The sequence below is a fragment of the Protomyctophum bolini genome (assembly GCF_963924005.1).
Source record: "Protomyctophum bolini genome assembly, chromosome: 21".
NCBI classification, from domain to species: domain Eukaryota; kingdom Metazoa; phylum Chordata; class Actinopteri; order Myctophiformes; family Myctophidae; genus Protomyctophum; species Protomyctophum bolini.
Genome location: NC_137882.1, coordinates 9058215 through 9079524, shown reverse-complemented (window position 1 = coordinate 9079524; position 21310 = coordinate 9058215). Strand labels below are relative to the sequence as shown.

General features: G+C 47.3%; 1 protein-coding gene across 3 annotated transcripts in view; it reads left to right on the top strand.

The window, feature by feature from the left end:
• The window catches only part of boc (BOC cell adhesion associated, oncogene regulated), a 32338-nt gene that overhangs the window by 623 nt on the left and 10405 nt on the right, over nucleotides 1–21310 (top strand). For 2 of the 3 annotated variants that reach the window (XM_080794110.1, XM_080794108.1), the window contains exons 2-6: nucleotides 14032–14161; nucleotides 14700–14972; nucleotides 19027–19173; nucleotides 19996–20139; nucleotides 20431–20724. In XM_080794110.1, coding sequence (XP_080650236.1) covers nucleotides 14050–14161; nucleotides 14700–14972; nucleotides 19027–19173; nucleotides 19996–20139; nucleotides 20431–20724 — 970 coding nt within the window. In that variant the 5' untranslated portion in view covers nucleotides 14032–14049. Of the gene's footprint in view, nucleotides 1–709; nucleotides 730–14031; nucleotides 14162–14699; nucleotides 14973–19026; nucleotides 19174–19995; nucleotides 20140–20430; nucleotides 20725–21310 lie in introns of those variants that run through there. The other variant, XM_080794109.1, reaches the window with a different exon arrangement.

Below are 21310 nucleotides of genomic sequence, written 5' to 3'. Positions count from 1 at the left end.
TGCTGATGGAACGGGGGACGTGCGTCCATATTTTCCTTTTTATTTGTTGAATTTCTGGCAAAAATCCTTAGGCTCAATACGGATTACTGCCTAGTACACTTTTTTGGGGGTAACTTGGCCAGAAAAACATACATTTGGTGGGCTACACATCCCATTTTTGAGAGAAAATGTGTCTGTTTTTGCAGGCCTCAGCCTATAGTCCTAGTCGCTCCCATAGGGTAACTGAAAACAGACATAGTAATAGCGCTGCCAAATTTCCTCTCCATATCATTGGTTCCATGCGCCTACATTTTCTTTATTGGTCTGTTACTCTGTTTCTGTACAGAATGGACATAACAGACTTTATTATTTGCATGATGCAAGCTATAACACCACTAATTGTGTGCTTTTCTAAAGCCCCGCTCCCCCTCACCACCAAACCAAACTTCTAGTGGAAGAATAACCTAATTAGGGCCTACAATAAATTGACAGCTGCTCAGCCATTCTCTCAGCTATCAATGCGATGGAATGCATCTTGTATAGCTGTCATTGCGCTCTGAATACGTTTGATTTCATCCTCATCTTATTCAGGAATGTTTTTTTTAATGAGAAATTGTTTGTCTTAATCCCGGGGCCGCTGCTAATGAGCTCTTGGCGACTCTCCGCCAGGGTGTCGGTCACTTGGCGTCCGCGGGGGGCATCAAGGGGGATGCAGGAACAGCCGCAGGGGCTCAAGTTTCAAACCCCCAGGTGTCGTTTTTGTTATTTGGATTGAGTCTGACTGGCTCGCCTGGAGAAACCTCGGCAGTTCGGTGACAGACATGGCATCAGACAAGAGGCATGATTGTTCGAGCTGAATCAATGTCAGTTAGATTAAAAGTCGAAACGAATAGCCTGGCCTCTTCCAATTAGGCCCACCGCATCAGGGAATTAATTTGGCTTGCCATACTGTGATTGGCGACGGCTCCTCGCAGATAGAAAAGGGGTCTTGTTGTTTAGTTGTTGTTGATCATTGGCGGTCGGGTGGATCAAAGTTGAACTAATTGATTCCAGTCTGATTATCTGCTTGGCGTTCACAGTCATTTGACCTTATTTGGTTGCTTATGAGGAGCCATTAGCTATGCACCGATGAATGCACAGATTCAAGACTGCTGTCCCCTGCCAAAACCTTAGCAATTAACTGGAAGTAGACACGCACTTGGTCAGACCACTTTTAGGGGGAAATAAAGGGCAGATTTATTCTGTGGCTTTGGCCTATGGTTAATGAAGGGATGAGTGTTCTGATCAGCTTCATGGGAACTGTAGTAGGCTACCATAGACCTATGATACCATAGATTTATGTATTGTGTGTGTGTGTGTGTGTGTGTGTGTGTGTGTGTGTGTGTGTGTGTGTGATTCCATATATATAATGTGTACAGACTACACACAGTATAGTGTATGGACAGGCCATCTTACATTGGACCTTTGCTTCACTTTAAGAGTTGTGCGTTTAATTGATTTGGATGTATAATAAGATAGGCCTATGTCTCCCCTATCCCAGGATGGGCTTTAACTTGTTTCACTGCTGTGTTGTTTTTAAATCATTCACATGACATAACTTGATCTGAAATCCAAGATAACAAACGGGAAACAAGTAATGATGCCACATTGATGGACATTTAAACCACCAATTGATTCATATCTACCGTTTGACCCGAGTGTCCTGTGTTTGTTACTGTATTTTAAAGTTCAGGATGTGTTGGTGTACATTGTTATTCCAGAGGGTGTGACATTTTTGATAATTGACAAAAGCAGAAAAAGTCCTACCTGAGGGCGTGCTTTCATCTCAACGACAGCAGGTATACTCATGCAGTCATAACAGCCTGCAGGCACAAATCTGTGTGTGTGTGTGTGTGTGTGTGTGTGTGTGTGTGTGTGTGTGTTGGGTCCTGTCCAATCAGGCTGATCTCTTTATACTGGAATGCTTGCCTGTCATTCTGGCCCTGAATCTTTCTCAACTTAAACTTAAACTTATGTTCAACTTAAAGTTTATTGTCAACGCATCACACGTTTACAGCTGTAAAAGCGTGGAAGGAATTATTTTCCATTTAAGCCTCCACAAATTGCAGTTACAGCAGAGTCATTTTAATAATAATCATAAGAAAGGAAAATAGCAAAACAACAGCAATACCAAATATAAAGGATGTGTATACTTACTTATAAATAATGCAGAGTGTCAGTGTATCACAGTCACTCTTTTGAGCACGTAGTCTGAAGAATATGAAATGTGTGGGAATGGAGTATATTCACGGATATAATACATTCACAGTACATACCTACAGAGTGCTAGTGTGACAGTCATAAAGTCAGAAGACGTTATAACCATGTCTCGGAGACGGGATGAGATGGGAACAGAGTGAAAACTCGGGAGCGGGAGAGGGCGGTAGTTTACATTTCATATTTCAGACAGTGGTTTGCTGGGATAATATGCTTTTCATAAACCAAGCAGCCACACGCTCATCGCCAAATAAGGCTGCATGATTTCGCCGAGCTGAACACTATTGGCCTGTTGACATACGGTACATTAGGCCTGGTGCGCTGACAGATTGTAGCGTAGACTGGGGCTTGGCTGGGCTATAGGTGCCCTGGAGGGGATCCCGTGTCCAGTCAGGCATGGATAACCAAAGAGGGACACCTGGAGCACCAGGTGGCCAGGGTCCAGTCTCCTCCCTTGGGGCTATACACATAACTCTCCATTCTCCCTCTCCCCTCCAGCCGTGCTCCCTCGGATGGGAGGAATGTGACATAAAACAGGGTGATGGTGAAAGTTTACTCTTGACAGGGAGTCGGAGGGGCTCATGATAACACATATATTTAAATGATCGCGTATAATTCAATTATCGAGGGTGGTGGGGGTTGGTCAGGTTGTGGGGAGAGAGGGCATGAATGCAGGAGGGATTAACAAATGGTAGATGAAAGTTAGTTGAAATGAAGAAATATGGTGGAGAAATGTTCAGAGTTGTTTCTAGCTTTCCCCATGAATGAAGAAAGCAATTTCTTGCTATTAGTATAATTCTAATTGTTATTGAAATAATTTGATCTTCCCTCATTGTGATAATAAGATCAAATACAGATTATCTGAGGCGCATTAAAGCAATTGAGCTGATTTGTTCCAGTACTTAAGGCGAAAAGTTAAGCCCATGATTGGATAATAAAGTTACCTCCACCACACACACACACGCACACAATGTGTTGTTTGTCATAGTGAGTCTGTTGGATCATTGATCAACTCCAGACACTGGTAAGTAAGCAGTGTGCGTGTCTGTGTGCACACAGACAAATAGCCCTGTGTGTGCTGTGTAGATATTTGGACAAAGATTAGTGGAGTGTTAAAACGAGCCAAGAGAAACCCAGACACCCTCTTGTAGATCATTCAGACACGAGCACAAGATTGCACTCTTGACTGCTGTGACCATTCACTTTCTGTGTCTCCAATCTGTGTGTACACACACACACACACACTCACACACGTCACACACACTTACTTACTTTTTGCAATTCAGCTAATTTGATGTATTTTGCCTTGCATAATCACAGAAGGGGAAAAAAGAAGCAGTACAGCCTAGGAGGACATTACCTCATCCACTCTCGTATGTCTATTTGACTAGTGGTGTGTGTTTGTTTGCGTCTGTGGAACTGTCCTGAAGGAGCTGGTAAAATTACCCAAAAAGTAAAGAATGTCGAAGAAACTGAGGCTGCGTTCAAAGAGTAACCCATAATAAGACGAATAAGATGTTGCCCTAGAGAGAAACTCATCATTGAAGAATGTTCGAACTGGCATGAGAAGACATGATTCAACAGAATAAATCATTGGGCACCAGATTAGTTCGTTAGTGGGGCCCCTGAGGTTATCACTACTGGAATTTTCCATCGACAGTACTCCTCTGTTTGCCGGCCAACAATGTGTGATGGGGAAACATGTGAGATTTTATTTTATGATTTTGCAGAGCCCCCCTGGCCCCCTCCCACCCCGGGGACAAACGGAATCCATGGGCTTGACTGACAGGACAAATGGCAGTGTTTCTGCTCTGCATTGCCATGTCTCTTTCCCTCTCATGCACACATTATCGAAGTGCATGCACATGCAGGCACATACAGTACACACGCATGCACACTAATCCAGCTCCCGAAACTGAGAGCTTTCTTTCTCCAGCTGTTTCTGCTCTTATAGACCCGGCAGCTTTCATTTTATAACCATGGAATAGCCAGTGTGTAACTGCTTCATCTAGGTCTAGGACACGGTTGACATTCTACACAGCACACTCATCCATGCTAATTTAACTAGGAGGCTAAATGAACACTGTGCCCCTTCTGTCATGCGTCATCTTCTTCTCACCATCACATCGCCCTTTTGATCTCACGTTATCTCACTCCTCTAATATCTATCCGTTGTTTTTCACATAACATCATCCCTCTGTTCTGTTCTGTTTCTCATCAACCCGTTCTCTCTCTGACTCCATCAGCGCTTTCTAAAGACATTCTCACGTCTGTTTTCACATGATGGTGAAATGTTTCTCCATTCCATCATTTCTCTCTCTCTCTCCATCTCGCTCTTGCTCTCTCACTCTGCCTTATCTCCACATTTCTAGTGCCTCATATCTGGTTTTCATATAACATTTCACTTTATCCATTCATGCTCCCCCCTCCTCTCTTTCCTCTATTCTCCCCCTTCATCTCCCAGAGAGAGTTGCAGGGGAGTCAGCACAGCGAGCCTGCGTCTCAGTTCCTGCTGAATAATGGGCAGAAATTGCTCTTGATTTATAATTGGTTCCATTCACTCTGATGCATGAGCTGCCAAAGGGACTGGAGGCCCCTTTCTCTCTCCCCACCACCCCTTCTTTCTGTCTCTCTCCCTCTTCACCCTCTCCCCCTTTTTCAGGAACACACCAGGCTTATGGCTGAATAATATGTCTTATGTGTGTCCACATGCAAGTATGAATGTCTGTGGCTGCGCGTATTGTGCTCATTCTGTTATATCTCTTGGTGCGTGGATACGCAGGCCGCCTAGCTTTTCTGTTGACGCTTGGTGCTGGAAAAACTTCCTGAGGTTTGCATATTTATGTGCTTCTGTGAGTATACTTTTACCATGTAATAGGAGCCTGTGTGATTGCTAGCTTATGTCTCATCAAGCGTGCATGCGTGAGCATTTGTGAGAGACTGGGAAAGAATGGGCATTGGTAACGTGCGTGCGTGCGTGCGTGTGTGTGCGTGCGAAAACACTGGGCATTAGGTATAGATTTCTTCCAGTGGTATATGGGAATGATTAGGTACACAGTAAAATCCAGAATGTCGACTTACAGTAACTCTGAAAGCGTCTCGTAGGGTCCATTTCTACACTTCCAGAGTTAAATTGGCATTTAGCTTTTACTGTGTGTACACTGTGAGTATATGAACTGAGACTTTTGGCTGTTCGTGAAAGCTTCTCAGAAATGGTCTGCCTTCCCCTGAGAGGTTCAACACACTACACTGTGTGTTGAACACACACACACGCACGCGCGCGCACACACACACACACACACACACGCGCATGCACGCTTTGGAATATTGGTCTTGACATATATAATTTGTTGTCCATACGGTGTGAGAGGGAAACAATGAAATGTTGTGTCTGTGCGTGCTGTTTGGTAGGGGTATCTGGTTTGAGGTCCCTCAGGGCTGTTTGATAGGAGTATCTGGTTCTGTTTGGTAGGGGTATCTGGTTCTGTGCGTGCTGTTTGGTAGGAGTATCTGGTTCTGTTTGGTGGGGGTATCTAGTTCGAGGTCCCTCAGGGCTGTTTGGTAGGGGTATCTGGTTCTGTTTGGTGGGGGTATCTGGTTCTGTTTGGTGGGGGTATCTGGTTCTGTTTGGTGGGGGTATCTGGTTCTGTTTGGTGGGGGTATCTGGTTCTGTTTGGTAGGGGTATCTGGTTCTGTTTGGTAGGGCTATCTGGTTCTGTTTGGTGGGGGTATCTGGTTCTGTTTGGTGGGGGTATCTGGTTCTGTTTGGTGGGGGTATCTGGTTCTGTTTGGTGGGGGTATCTGGTTCTGTTTGGTGGGGGTATCTGGTTCTGTTTGGTGGGGGTATCTGGTTCTGTTTGGTGGGGGTATCTGGTTCTGTTTGGTGGGGGTATCTGGTTCTGTTTGGTGGGGGTATCTGGTTCTGTTTGGTAGGGGTATCTGGTTCTGTTTGGTGGGGGTATCTGGTTCTGTTTGGTAGGGGTATCTGGTTCTGTTTGGTGGGGGTATCTGGTTCTGTTTGGTAGGGGTATCTGGTTCTGTTTGGTGGGGGTATCTGGTTCTGTTTGGTGGGGGTATCTGGTTCTGTTTGGTGGGGGTATCTGGTTCTGTTTGGTAGGGGTATCTGGTTCTGTTTGGTGGGGGTATCTGGTTCTGTTTGGTGGGGGTATCTGGTTCTGTTTGGTAGGAGTATCTGGTTCTGTTTGGTAGGGGTATCTGGTTCTGTTTGGTAGGGGTATCTGGTTCTGTTTGGTGGGGGTATCTGGTTCTGTTTGGTGGGGGTATCTGGTTCTGTTTGGTGGGGGTATCTGGTTCTGTTTGGTGGGGGTATCTGGTTCTGTTTGGTGGGGGTATCTGGTTCTGTTTGGTGGGGCTATCTGGTTCTGTTTGGTAGGAGTATCTGGTTCTGTTTGGTGGGGGTATCTGGTTCTGTTTGGTGGGGGTATCTGGTTCCGTTTGGTGGGGGTATCTGGTTCTGTTTGGTAGGGGTATCTGGTTCTGTTTGGTGGGGGTATCTGGTTCCGTTTGGTGGGGGTATCTGGTTCTGTTTGGTGGGGGTATCTGGTTCTGTTTCGTGGGGGTATCTGGTTCTGTTTGGTGGGGGTATGTGGTTCTGTTTGGTGGGGCTATCTGGTTCTGTTTGGTGGGGGTATCTGGTTCGAGGTCCCTCAGGGCTCAGGAGGCACCAGCCTGTTCCCATGGTCTTGGTAGGCACGTTGGCATCCCACGCCATGCAGAGGAATGTGGGCAGGGGGATTTGCCGTGGCATCATAATTAGCTCTCTCTAGTTAATTCGGCCTCGTTATCTAAATTATGCAAATGCAGCGGTGCCTAATTGATTTGAATGCTCCCAACGCCCCCCCACCCCCCCCCCCCCCTCCCCACCCTCTACACGCACACATACTCCCCTTCATTCCAGGTCTGTCTAGATCTCTCTTGTTAATCCTTGAGACGCTCTGCAGCTCGTTAGTGTGGGGGCGGGGGAGGGCGGTGGGCATATAGCTCGTTAATACTTTGCGAAGGGCATGCATGTGAGTGGGGGGGGGGGGGGGGGGGGCACATTCTCAACCTCGTTAGAGATGCTTAGATGCTTTTGATGTGTAATTTTATGGAATGAGAATGAGTGATGTCTCAAGTGGAGGATTTAGACCACCACCACCTCCCTTCCACCTGTTGAGCACGGTCCTGTGCCAAGATAAGACTCCAGAATGTTCTATCTGTTCCTTGTCCAAGAAAGCTCAGGCCCAAGATAGTGGAATGAGAATAGATTTGAATCGTGTCTTTGCTTCATGTGTGTGTGTGTGTGTGTGTGAAGTAAAGTACAGTGCAGCTTTTAAGTAGTTTTAAGTACGGTCACAGACAAGTGGCAAAACAATATACCCATATTGTCCAAAACAATGTAAATGAAAACATCTCTCTCTCTCTCTCAGATACCAAGTTCCATCTCCAGGGTTTTTTACCCTTTATTGTGACCTCAGCTCGCACTTACTATAGAAACACACAACACACAACACACGGGGGCACACAACACACAGGCAACACGTGTTTTGCCACTACACACACACACACACACACACACACACACACACACACACACACACACACACACACACACACACACACACACACACACACACACACACACACACACACACGTTCTGACATCTGCATTGACTCCTTATTTGGGCATGTCTGACTGGTTGGGGCATTCATTTCCAACTTGCATTGTTCCAAGTAGGCCAGTGCCCAACAGGCACCGCTCTATCGTAGAATACACTTGACTACAGTAGAATCATCACAAAACACACAGTTCTGCTCCATCACCCAGCCCAGTGTTTAGAAGAAGTCGATCTGTGTAGAATAGATGATGGTGCTGACAAAGTAATTATAAGTATTTTAAGTTTGTAAAGGTCATGGGCCTCACTAATAATCATGATAAAATGGTGCCTTTTTTTTGTACTTGGTCTGTCTCATAGGAGGACTGTGTGGACACTTCAGAAACCCGCCTACCAGTGACATCACCATTAGGCATGCTTTTATTTTTGAGGGGCGCTCAGCTATTAATGTAGATTTTCGTCTTACACAATTGACAATGAATGGAGAATGTACATCATGTGTCTGAGAAAATCGACATGTTAGGTCATGAGGATGTACGATGATAAGAGTGCCCCTCACTTCACACACGGGTGTGATTTATAAACATGATTTCAATCTTTTTTTATTTAGATTTGTATTTACGGTTACGCAATAACGGGCATCCATTTTTAACAAGCTAACTTTCCAGGAATGGAAAGAATGCAGTTAGCTTGGATTCCCCAGTTAAGATTGGGGGACCAAAGATATACGGTAGGTAAAGTTGTCCTTTAACTCTAAAATCTGCTGCCTTCACCGGTGGTTGTAGTGGTGCTTGTTGTAGTAGTGCGGTACAAACATTGGCACGTTGTTGTGGTGTTTGTTCAGTACTCGAGTCACTCGGTACACAGTGGTCCTCTTCAGCGCAACAGATTGACAGAGTGCAGGGGAAAATATTGTCAGGGACAGTCTTTAACACGCGCTCCCTCAAACACACCCTCTCATTGACCAGGCAGCTCTCTGCTCTTGCTCGCCTGCCAGTTGACATCCTCCCTATTAATTCGGATACCCGTTCTGCCCCCCCCACCCCCCTCCAAAACTCTCCACCTAGCAGCCCCCCTTCCTCCTTCACCCATCTCGCATCAACCCCCCCCCCCACCCCCCCACTCCACTCTACTCTCAAACGACGTGGTCATTGAACCCCCCCGTCTTCTCTCTCTCCTCTTTGGCCATTGAGGAGGACCCATCAGCTCTTCCCCGGGACCCTTCAGAGTAGCGTCTCCCCTTTTCTCCGGGGGTCCGCGGGGGCCTTTGTCCGCGCGCCGGCTCACTGCTTTACAATGACTCTACACTCTATTAAGGTGCGTTCTGCCTGTTAGTGTCGCCCGGGGCAACCAGCCTCCCGCATGGCAGCTATGCGGCAGCGGCATTGTGGGTCCGCGGGCCAGGCCCGGGGGCGGTTGAACCCCGGCACTCCTCACACTTGACACCGCATGTGTTTATCTAAAAGAGGGGGGGGCTTTTGTGGTGTTTGGAGAACCCCGAAGGGGTGGGGGTTGTAAGAGGACATAAAATGGTGGGCAGAAATGGAGAGAGGCATGAGATGTGTTTGTGGGGTGGGGGGGGTGGGGGTAATAAATATTCAACAGCTCAACTCCTCAGGAGTTACTACCCTTCTCTTCCCTTCCACCCTCCTCCTCCTGCTCCTCACTGTCGTCCTCTCTCTCCATGCCAGAAAGCAGATGGAATGTGAGAGCTCTGGGAGGAGGCTTCGGCGTGGTTTTATCCAATTAGCAGGGTTGTCAAAATGAATTTATCCACGGAGGCAGGGGGACAATGGGGCCGGGCAGTGGCCCCCAGGGGAAACGGGGGGCCTTGGTTCCTCACGTAAAGCACGCTCATAATAAACTTTAGTCTAGTGACTCTCTCTCTCACACACACACACACACACACACACACACACAGGCATGTTGTGGACATGCATACCCATGCACACGATGGGCCCATATATTAAGATACATGCCCATTACTTTCTTATACTATATTAACTTTCGCTATGCACAGCATGCAACCGTACAGTCAGCTAAGCTCTGTGAAAGAAAATACACAGGATTCTGCCTATTCCCGAAATGCCAGTTATTTTTATTTTTTTTGCCTTTCTTCTACTTTCACATCCAAACACAAGTCCTCATATGCATAGACATACTATTCCACATTTATTTTTTTTTAATGTGTGGGGGCACACCCCCCACACCTATACTGTACATGCACCACATTTGTCAAGTTATGCAACAGCGTGCCCTCTAAGTATGGGAACATGTACCATGATAACACCCCATAATTCATATTATCATGCACTACTCCCATAAGACAACAGACTGATTCAAATGCTTTCACACAAGCTCACCACTCCTCTTCCTCCACACTCACTGACACATAACTATGTTCTCCAGAAACCACAGAGCTACTCCCACAAAGTATCTGCTGCCGTGCAAAGTTGTGCCTCAGCGTACAGACAGTAACACACACACACACACACACACACACACCCCCACACACACACACACACACACACACACACACACACATCCTGGTGAGTCCTAAATCAGTGGAGCCGTCTGTGTGTATGCTCTGGTTTTTATCAGTCTCGCTGTTGCGGAGGAGTCTCTCCCTCTTGCTGTGACTGCTGGAATGGATGGATGGAAAAAGTTGGACATAGATGTCAGGCCAACTTTTCATCTTGAGACAGGGTATCTGCAAAGCAAACACAGGACCCAGCTGACTCATGAATCACAAGACAGGCCTCAGGAAGGAGGCTGCTTTTAGGGAGTGCTGTACGAGCATTACCTTCTAACACAATGGTTATCACAAGGCTTGTGTTGCTGACAGGACACCTTTTTGGATTTCGGAGACAGGTTTTGGACATCAAACCAATTTATTGGCGACGCGTGTAATTGACGACAAAATCGGTGTCCGTCATTTGATTTGACCTCAGTTGCCTGCGTGCGTATGCGCCAAATTGAAGACGGGTGCCAGAATTTACCAGGCATTAAAAGATGTTGATAATGTGCACTTAATGGCCACGCCACAGTGTACCTACTATGTGTACGGAGTCTAGTTGTCAGAGTCAACAGTGCGGTTCACAGTTAGTGGGCCTAACAGTTGGGGACAGGTGCTTGATACAGATGTTTATGTGTCTTCTACGGGCAGCTGTCCTGGGTCGTGTCCATTGAGCTCCTGGCCGCATAAGCCACAGGAGGCGGCTATGCTAGCTACTCGCTCCACAGTAGCACACTGTTTGTTTACTGAGCCAGCCCACTACTGATGGCGTGAGTGCATGGCTGACTATGAAAATGTGTGTGTGTGTGTGTGTGTGTGTTAGAGAGAGCAGTTGTCTATTGCTATTTATACCATGAGAATAAACCGTGCAGGAGTTGTTTTGGTTATTTGTAATATATAATTAAAATGCAAAGAATAGCATTTCGGGTTTAGCTTGGCAGTAGTCTGCCTTTAGCAGCTTTTTTTCATTAGCCAACTGGTTTTCTCATTTTTAATAAATCCGCCTGGCAAGTTGCAACCAAGGAAAATGTTTTCACTGGTGCTATTAGTCTAGATGAAGTTGCGCTGTAATAGTTTCCGTCCTCGTCTGTGTCCTTCTTTAGCCCCTCTTGTTGGTTGTGTGTGTGTGTGTGTGTGTGTGTGTGTGTGTGTGTGTGTGTGTGTGACTGTGTTGTTGGCCACATCTCTCTCTGTCACAAAGCCCAAAGGCTCATCAATCATTCCCTTGCAATAATAGAATCGGGCCAAATCCATGTGAGAAAGTCTTCTCTAAGTATATAGAGATGCAGGACAACCTATCCCCATGAGTATGTGTGCATGCATGACTACATGTATGTGTGTGACGAGAAAGAGTGGGAGTGAAAAGAGAGAGAGAGAGAGAGAGAGTCAGTGTGGGAGCTATGGACCACCCTCCTCATCCTGACGGGAAGTTGTTAGTTTAACCTGACAGGAAAGAATTTGGGAAACTTGGCAGGGCAGAGCAATGAGGGAGAGAGAGAGAGAGCGCAAAGCTCCCCTCTCTACATTAACTGTTAATAGACTGACCATTACCATTAGTGTAGTTTCTCTCTTTGCATCGACCGGTTTTTACCATTAGTGTCTCTCCACCGTGTACAAGAAGTGGTTAATAGATGGACTCAGTTTAGTTTCTCTCTCTGCTTTAACGCTTAATGCTATACCATGAGTTTGGTTTCTCTCTCTGCTTAATGCTATACCATGAGTTTGGTTTCTCTCTCTGCTTAATGCTATACCATGAGTTTGGTTTCGTCTTCATCGTCTCCGTTTCCCCCGCTAGTACACAAAGCTCAAGTATTGACGTGCACACGACGGACGGTCACTGCAGTGACCGCAGTGCGCCCAGTGCCCACTCACTGCTGTGATACTCTCATATCCATCAGCCCTCCTCCACCTCCCTCTGATCAGTTGTTCTTTGTGCTGAGTGCTGAATGCATGCTCTGTCCCTGTCCACCCCCCCACCCCCCCCTCCTACACTCCCCTCAGACTCTCTACCTGTATCGGTTACACCTGAGTGAGTGTGTGTGTGTGTGTGTGTGTGTGTGTGCGCGCAGGGGGGGGTCAGGTTACGGCCCGCAGAATAAGGGCGCCCCTTTGATGAGCACAGTCATGATGGGTGCAGGTACGGGCAAAGAGAGGGAGGGAGGGAGGAAGGGAAGAGAGGAGATGAGATGGGGTCAGAGTTACGATGAGGGCTGACGGAAAAGAAAGGCTGTATTTGTGTCTGGAGTCAGTGCTGCTGCGGTTTGTGCACTGCCTTGCACACCTCACCTGTTTTTATTTTTATTTGGACGACATATCGTTTTTCATGGTACGGATCTCGCTCATTAAATCACTGCACAAAGCCAAAAGTCCTGCTAAAAGCATAATAAACCCGAGTCCAACAGCAAATTAATGTAATCTGTCTCTGCAGTGGTGCGTGCAGCTCACAACTCTGCTCACTCATCCACCTAGCCCGGTCCAGTGCGTTAGCGAGTCTCGCTAACGTCATCAGGGCTATCATCAGAACATGTCCCAAACACTGAGGTAAACTTGTTGTTGTTGGATTAAACACAACGTGCCACCGGAAAAAGCTCATAGTTTATCAATACAGTGTCCCGACCTACTGTCCCTTACACTAGTCTGTTTATGTTGTTAAACAGTGCCTCCGCAACACGTTGTGAGCTTGTAATGTTTTTTTGTTTGTTTTTTTTTGGGGGGGGGGGAGAGATTGGGGAGTGACATGCAGTAAAGGCCGTCAGGATCGGGAGTCGAACCCGCGGCACACTACCAGACTGGATTACCTACCAGCCAAGGTGCCTGGACCGCTGATCCACAGCCCAGGCCACGTTGTGAGCTTGTAGATCGGCTATTTTCAGCATGCGGAAATATGCAGGATGAGATGTTCAGAAACTTTTGCATTCACAATAAAAGCATCAGCCGTTACAAGTTGAAAAGAGAGGGATGGGGCATCATTGTTTTTCACATGGCCCATATGAGAAGCGGAATGGAAAACGATTACAGATTCGGTGGCATTTGAATTCACATTGTAAAAGGGTGCAGGAAGATTGGGCACCTAAACATTGCGGGAACCTCAGTGTTAAATTGGCCAATTATTCCCCCCAAAATGTAAAGGATAATGGACAATGGACATATATTGTAAACGTTTTAAATTGTTTAATCCCAAAGGGGATTTATCTTTCTTTGTTTAAGGTTTGGACTTTATTCCAATAGGAAAATTACATAAATACATAATTGAGACAATGTATTTATTTTACTTTAAAAAAATCGAGGTTTCAGAGATTTTCTTTTCTTTTTTTTAGGCAAAATCGTGCAGTCCTAAATACACACATAACCAGAAGTGAGAGAACGGAGAGATAAGCGTCTGCCGTATGTGCATGGTACACGAGAGCAAGAGTTTGGATGGGTTTGGATCATCTGTGCATTGATAAGGAGACTGTCAAGTGTGCGACTGCGTGTGCGCGCGTCTCCGTGTATATGAGGAATAGTGAGTGAGACAGCACGCCTCTGTGTGTTCTGTGTAGTATTTGATTGTTTGTTTAGTTTTTTTTCACTTGGTGAGGCTTGACTCACACCATTTGTTATGAGTATACTAAGATTATAAGTGACTCTCTATTCTAACTGTCCTGTGTGTGTGTTTTTGTTTTACAGGGGGGTAGTGTATGGAAAATGTCTGGAACGCTAGACTGGACTCAGTGGACGAAAAAGAGAAGCGCTCCGGTGCGGTGTGCTCTGGGTGTAGTGCTGCTGTGCTGCCTACAGGGCGGCGCCTGTCTCTCTGGTGAGTACTTCATCTCTAGACATCTCTACTTTTATAACATTCAGTGATGGACTACACCTGGCGCACTGTTACAACCTTAGTGTTTAGTGTTTGGATCCAGGATTCCAGGTCCATTTTAAAGTGAAATTGACACTTGACTTTGCAGTGCATCTGCATGTCCTACACTGTAGATAAGCGATAGACAAGTAAAACAGACAAACGCTGTAGGACCTACAGCATGTCTGTTTTACTTGTCTATCGCTTATCTCTGCTGCCTGTTTCTCCTCTTACCTTATATGTCTCTGACTTTTCCTTCTCTAATTGTGGGTGCTGCCTGCCAAGGACCGCTGCTCGCTCAACGTGTTTTAACATGTAAACAAATATGTAGCTGATCGGCTCTTGTTGCCTCGTATTACATGTTTTGATCAGAATCGGCAGTGACTCTTTATCGAGAGCGCTCGGTTCAAGGAAAAAGCCAACGGGTTCACATTCAACCGACTGTATGCATCCATTGTTTCCTCTGCTGACCGCTCGTCCCATAACTCCTTTTCCCTGCCAGACGAGGTGCCAGCGTTCACCGAGGAGCCGCTGTCGGTGGTGCAGAAGCTCGGCGGCAGCGTGACCCTGCGCTGCAGCGCCAGCCCCGCCGCCGCCAACATCAGCTGGCGCCTCAACGGCCAGGAGCTCGCCGAGGGCGAGCTGGGCACGCAGCTGGGGGCCGGCGTGCTCGTCATCCCCACTCTCACCAACCTGACCCTGGGCAGATACCAGTGTGTGGCCACCACTGTCGTAGGAGCCCTGGCCAGCGTGCCCGCTAACGTCACCGCTGCCAGTGAGTATACTATTACTATACCCCCCACAACCCACCCACACTGAGCAAAACAAAACACACCAGGATGTCTGTGAATATTCACCAGAGAGTGCCTCAGAGTTGATTTTCCTCGGATTGGAACAAAAGTGCAACCAGACTTCATCACAATGCCCCTGTTTACTACTCGAGAAGTAAACCACATACTTTCCCCACTGCTAGTGACTAGTCTTATTCTGCTGACTATAAAAAACGAAAAGCAAGGCTACAGTTTTATCGGTTGAAAAGCCAGCGTTATGGGCCGTCAGCATACTGTGGATCAGTGGTGATGGCAGCATTCATTAGGTGGATCTGCGGTTGTTGGGTTGGAACCGCTTTTGTGCAACGTAGGCATTAAACCGCACAAAAGCCCCGTCGGTATGTCTTGACCTTAATGGCAGCTAAAGGAAATGATTCTAGATACAGACATTTTAGGGTAGAGGGAGTGCGTAGCGCTGCATTTGATACGTATCTGGGGACTCCGAGCAGGCGGAGGCACTGTAACCTGAGCCTGAGCTGTGGAGGGGACCCTAGGGCTGGGGGGGCCACTCAGAGCAGGGTTAGGGGCCAGAATGTGGCCCCCTCCTCCACCCGCTGTCCCTCTGCTCCTCTGTTCCCCACAACACCACATTCCTCTCCACAGGGTTCGACAGCAGGGCTCGGCAGGAATTATAGTCCCATAATTGGGGAGGGGACTGCTCTGTGAGGGAGGAAGGGGGGGACGGTAGTGTGTGTGTGTGTGTCTGTGTGTGTGTGTGTGTGTGTTTGCGCGTGTGTGAGAGAGGTACTATAAAGGGGAGAGGTAAAAAGGATGAGCATACATTAGAGTGAATATCCCACTTACTGTATGTCTATGACCATGCTGTTCATCAAAAATAGCATACTGTATCTTTCGGCGAACGTTTTTATGCTAATAAGACCGCAGGCACATGTTCAATATAGACAGGGGGCAGGACACGACTGCAGTCACTTACAATGTAGGCATTTACACAGTAAGCAAGGACAACATGAGGTGATGCATCGAATGCATAGAAATGGTAATCTATAGGTAAATGGGTAAGCCAAGAACCTATCGTCAGTCTAATGGTAGAATTTGACCAACCGTGGTGTTTAGTTTGCACGTATAAATTAGCCGTGGCTGGAGAAGCAGGAGGTGCTTCAGGCCAGTCGAGACAGGATCCTTACACGCCATGAGACGTGATGTCACATTCTCTGTCTCCTTGAAGTCCTCACTAACCTCACGATGCACGCACATTTCTCTCCCTTAACACATTCTGACCTGAGATCAGATTCATACGAGGTTTTCCACTGGACACACACTGGTCTGATCAACCCATTCTGACCTGAGATCAGATTCTAAAAAATGTCAGTCGTCGTCGATTTTTCAAAAATAGCAGACCTACAAGCTCATAGCGCGCCACTCGGTGGCGCGCTATGAGCTTGTAGATCTGCTATTTTTCAATAGCTAAAGCATAACATGATGCTAAAACCAAAACGGGTTCCCGGTCAGAATGGGTTAACACATTTTTCGCTCTTCACCCTGTCATTCTCTCTTCCCTCTCCCCGCCTCTCATCATTTCACTTTCTCCGTTTTCTCTTTCTTTTCTCCTCATTCTCGCTCCCTTGTTTTCATTCTTCGGCTCGCTGCTGGCGATGTGGAGCTGTCGTCTGTCGAGCCCTATAGGTGTTTATGAGAGCGAGTGTGGACTGGAGAGGGGAGACAAACATCATATGCGCGTGCGAGGCATTACGATGTCATGTCACACAGATGGGTCCGATAGGTCTTATGAATCGGACTGAGGTCATTTGTCTCCCCTCTAATTTAATAATGACCTCCTCTCTCGCCTACCCCCAAACCACCAAAGCAGTCCCCCTGTGTGCGTATTGTCTACCTCTTGGGTTACAGTATATAAGCATACGTTTTCTCTGAGGCCCGGTATGTGTATATGATCATGACGGTTTGCTTCCAAGCCCTCCCTTCTATTGGACTCTAAAGAATCCGTCTGGACTTTCTCTCCCACAGGGATCGTAACCGTTTAGGCATTATTTAAAACTCCCTGTTTGAATTCCTTTGTAGACAGCCAAGCTCCCTCTGCACCGTCCCCTCTGCTCTGCACCGTCCGTACACAGAGAAACTCACACAAAGGGAGGGAATCGAGACTATACAATATGGATGCACAACGTACTATACTGGACACGGACACACACACACACACACACACACACACACACACACACACACACACACACACACACACACACACAACCACATAAAGATGATGGATGCACTGTCCTTTTAGAAATATTTAGAGTCGGCCTTGCCAAGCAGTCCTGGGGTGGGAGGTCTGCTTCACTTTATAAATACCATCAATCCTCTTCTCGCATGGGGCCAGTAGTAGGATGCACGTACACACACACAAAAAGTAACGCGCAAGCTCGCACATGTATGCGCACACACCTGAGAGGCACCCATGCGGGGCTGTTCTTGTGAAGAATGCGGGGTGGGAGGACGTGAGGAGGTGCCGGGGTGGGGGGGGATGCTGGGTGGGGGGATGCAAGGTGGTGGTGGGGGGTAGTTAAAAGGTGTAACCAGAGGAATTTGGGAGAAGCTGTGTGTGTGTGTGTGTGTGTATGAGAGAGAGAGAGAGAGAGAGAGGGTGGCTGTAAAAACAAGACCTGATTGATTTAGCAAATGGAGCGTCACAGGGTCTCTTCGAGACTACACACACACACACACACACACACACACACACACACACACACACACACACACACACACACACACACACACACACACACACACACACACACACACACACACACACACACACACACACACACACACACACACACACACACACACTCTCTCTCTCTCTGCATGACATGTCCTGGGATTCTCATCTTTTGCACTAGAGTTTGGAACGGAGTTGAAGCTATAATGTGTGTGTGTGTACGTCTGTATGTGGGTAGTCCCATTTAAATGTCCCCCAGACAGTGGGAACCGGGGACAGATCCAGCATGCATGGTGTATAGATCAGATATGGGGAAACATCCTCCACCTCCAGTCGCCCGCAGCAAAGGTGTTTATTCAGCGTGTTTTGAGTTGAATCACAACGGTCTCCCTATCAGCCGTGCCCTTAACTAAACTCTGCTCGTTGAGCTAGAACTGTGTACAAAGTCTCGTCAGCTCAGCTGTCTGTATGTCGATACCAGCCCTACTGGGTCTCGGCCTGCTTGCCAGAGAGAGACGGCGGTCCAAGAAAAACAATCCCTCCAATAGCACCTCTGGAAAGAGTGGAGAGCGGCCATGTTTGTCAGGAATAAATCAAGAGAGGCTGGTAGACATTTCATTAGGTTCTAGGGGGATTTTTATTTACCTTCCATTTCACATTTGGACTCCTTCACGACGGGTCCGATCGTTTGTTACAAGATTTTCACTCGCCCCCATTCGTTCTCACCCACTCGTTCCACTCACTCAATTTCCACTCCATCACTGCCTCCGTTGTATTACTTTGCTTCTTTTTCTTTGTGCTTTTTTAAAATTCAAAATGGCGGTGCCTTTTGCCACTCGTAGGTTATGTTTTTGTTTTGTTTCTCAGAGTAGCTGAGCTCGTTTCCTCGCAAAATCCAAAATGGTTATCTTTCCCTGAAACTCTATAGGGTGGACACCTCTCACCTTCGACCCCGTGTACAGGCCTCCGGGCTCCCATATGGGGGCTTAGGGGTCAGGGGTCGTAAGAGTGTCTGTGCCTACGCAGACTGTGTGTCTGTGGGATAGAGTCACAGCACACATGGCCCCCAGTAATCCCACTCCCCCATCCCGTTCCCATAGAACCTGAACCCGACCTCTTCCACCCATTATAGTATTTATAGACACGATTAATAAAACAACTGTAGCACTGCCAGGATAAGCTATGGCAATGCTACAAAACTGCATGTAATTCACACTGCATTAGGATGACATATAAATAAATGATAGATAATGTGTCAATATGGACCGTGGATTGACGTTAGTCTTCCTTGTGTGTGTGTGTTGCAGAGATGCGCGACTTTGAGCCTGATGACCATCAGGACATTGAAGTGGACGAAGGGAACACGGCTGTCATCGTGTGTCACCTCCCGGAAAGCCAGCCCAAGGCCCAGGTCCGCTACAGTGTCAAACAGGAATGGCTGGAAGCCTCCAAAGGTACCGTACTGAACTGCATCTCTCTCTGCTCTCTGGTGGCCGTTCGCTAGCTGTTTCCCTCCTCACTATCTCTCTTCGTGACATACTGGAATGCTACAGTATAATCGCACTATCAGGGCCATCATAAAACCAACGATAATAAGGGTGTTATCTGGAGAATGTTGAAACATGGGAATACTCTTGTTTATTTTTCAACCATTTATTTCTAAGTTGTCTGGCGGAGAGAAAAAAAAAGAAAAGCTGGTATGCTGATGATGCCCGGGAGCTGTAGGTACCGATATCTGTAGATTATCTGGAAGCAAATGAGTACCATACTGAGTGAGAAGCATTCCTTGCCTATTCCTGGTCAAACTCTACGGTGCCACCATGTGGCAGATGATGTCAGGGCAAGTTGTGCACTGGCATTTGAGAAGCCACACTGTAATGGCACATCTCACTCATGTTACACCCTCCGCCTCTCCTTCAATTCTCTACTCATTCCACCCATTGTTTTATCTGCTGTGTTAGAATAACAACACTGATCTGCTTCCTTTTTGAGATGAATGATGACGGAAACAACTTGAACAACATGAAATAAATAAGGCACCAAGATGCTCATCGGGAGCAATTAGGGGTTCAGTGTCTTGCTCAAGCACACTTTGACACTAACTCTGGGGGAGCCCGGGACCAAACTCGGAACCTTCCGGTTCCCAAGCGGCCACTCTACCTCCTTAGCCTCTATTGTTTGTAAATGAGAGTGAACCGTCACACTGGCCTGGCCCTGGCTTATCTGTGGATGAGTTGTGTGTGTTTTAAAAGGCTAATATGCGTTGTCGTTCGTAGGGAACTACCTCATCATGCCATCGGGGAACCTGCAGATCGCCAACGCCACGCAGGAGGACGAGGGGCCGTACAAGTGTGCTGCATACAACCCTGTCACTAAGGAGATCAAGACCTCTACCTCGGCTGACCGGCTGCGCATACGCCGTGAGTCATCAACACGTGCACACACACATGCACGCACGCACGCACAGCTTAGAAGCTGATGGCTAAGTCATATCATCAAATATGCATTGATTCAACGAGAATGACAAAGTACTTTACTTAAAAATAAAGAAGCAACAGAAAATTGCCTACTTTTCACCTGCGCACATTATAATGCATTATCAATGATCATGTATAAAACAGGTAGTCTACCAACGTTTTTAGTCATATAGTCTTAGTCGACAAAATGAACACTTTGAGCCTCAAGTGTAACGTCACTCGTCCTGGCTCCAGGTTCCACGTCGGAGGCTGCTCGCATCATCTACCCGCCGACGCCTCGCTCCATCATGGTGACCAAGGGCCAGCGTCTGGTGCTGGAGTGCGTGGCCAGTGGCTTCCCCACGCCGCACGTCACCTGGGCCAAGGACGGACGGGACCTGCGCTACCACAACAACACGCGCTTCCTGCTCAGCAACCTGCTGATCGACGCGGCGGCCGAGGGCGACTCGGGGACCTACGTGTGCCGCGCCGACAACGGCCTCGGCTCGGACGCCTCTGCCACCGTTCTCTATGACGTGCAGGTGTTCGGTGAGTAAAGGCACAAGGGGACGTGTGTGTAGTGTATACGTGTGCATGTGTAGGTATACATGTGTTGAGAGTTGGGAGTAAGATTATTTTAGTCCACCTTCTGGTTTTAATATTCTGTCCGTCATGTGATTTGTTTTGACTGTTTGATGATATTCTGAAGACACCAGAAAGGATTAATGTAACACAGCTTTCACTATGCAGTTGAGTTAATTTTGCTTAAGCAAAGCCATTTGTTAACTGGACGCCTCCGGCTGCATGATTTTACACGAGTAGAGTTTTATTTGCGTCATGGATTTGATGATTAGCCAGGCTCCTGGCTCCTTGGCGAGCATAGAACATAGGGTTGTGTGTGTGTGTGTGTGTGTGTGTGTGTGTATGCTCACACCGTGCATGTGAGCATTATAGAACTGGGTGGCGTTGTGTAAGAATGAGTGCACATTGGAGACAGCACGCTAGTGTGCAGCAGGACTTGATTGAGTACGTCTAGGTTATGGATGACTGTTTTTACAGTGATTTTGTGTGTGTGTGTGTGTGTGTGTGTGTGTGTGTGTGTGTGTGTGTGTGTGTGTGTGTGTGTGTGTGTGTG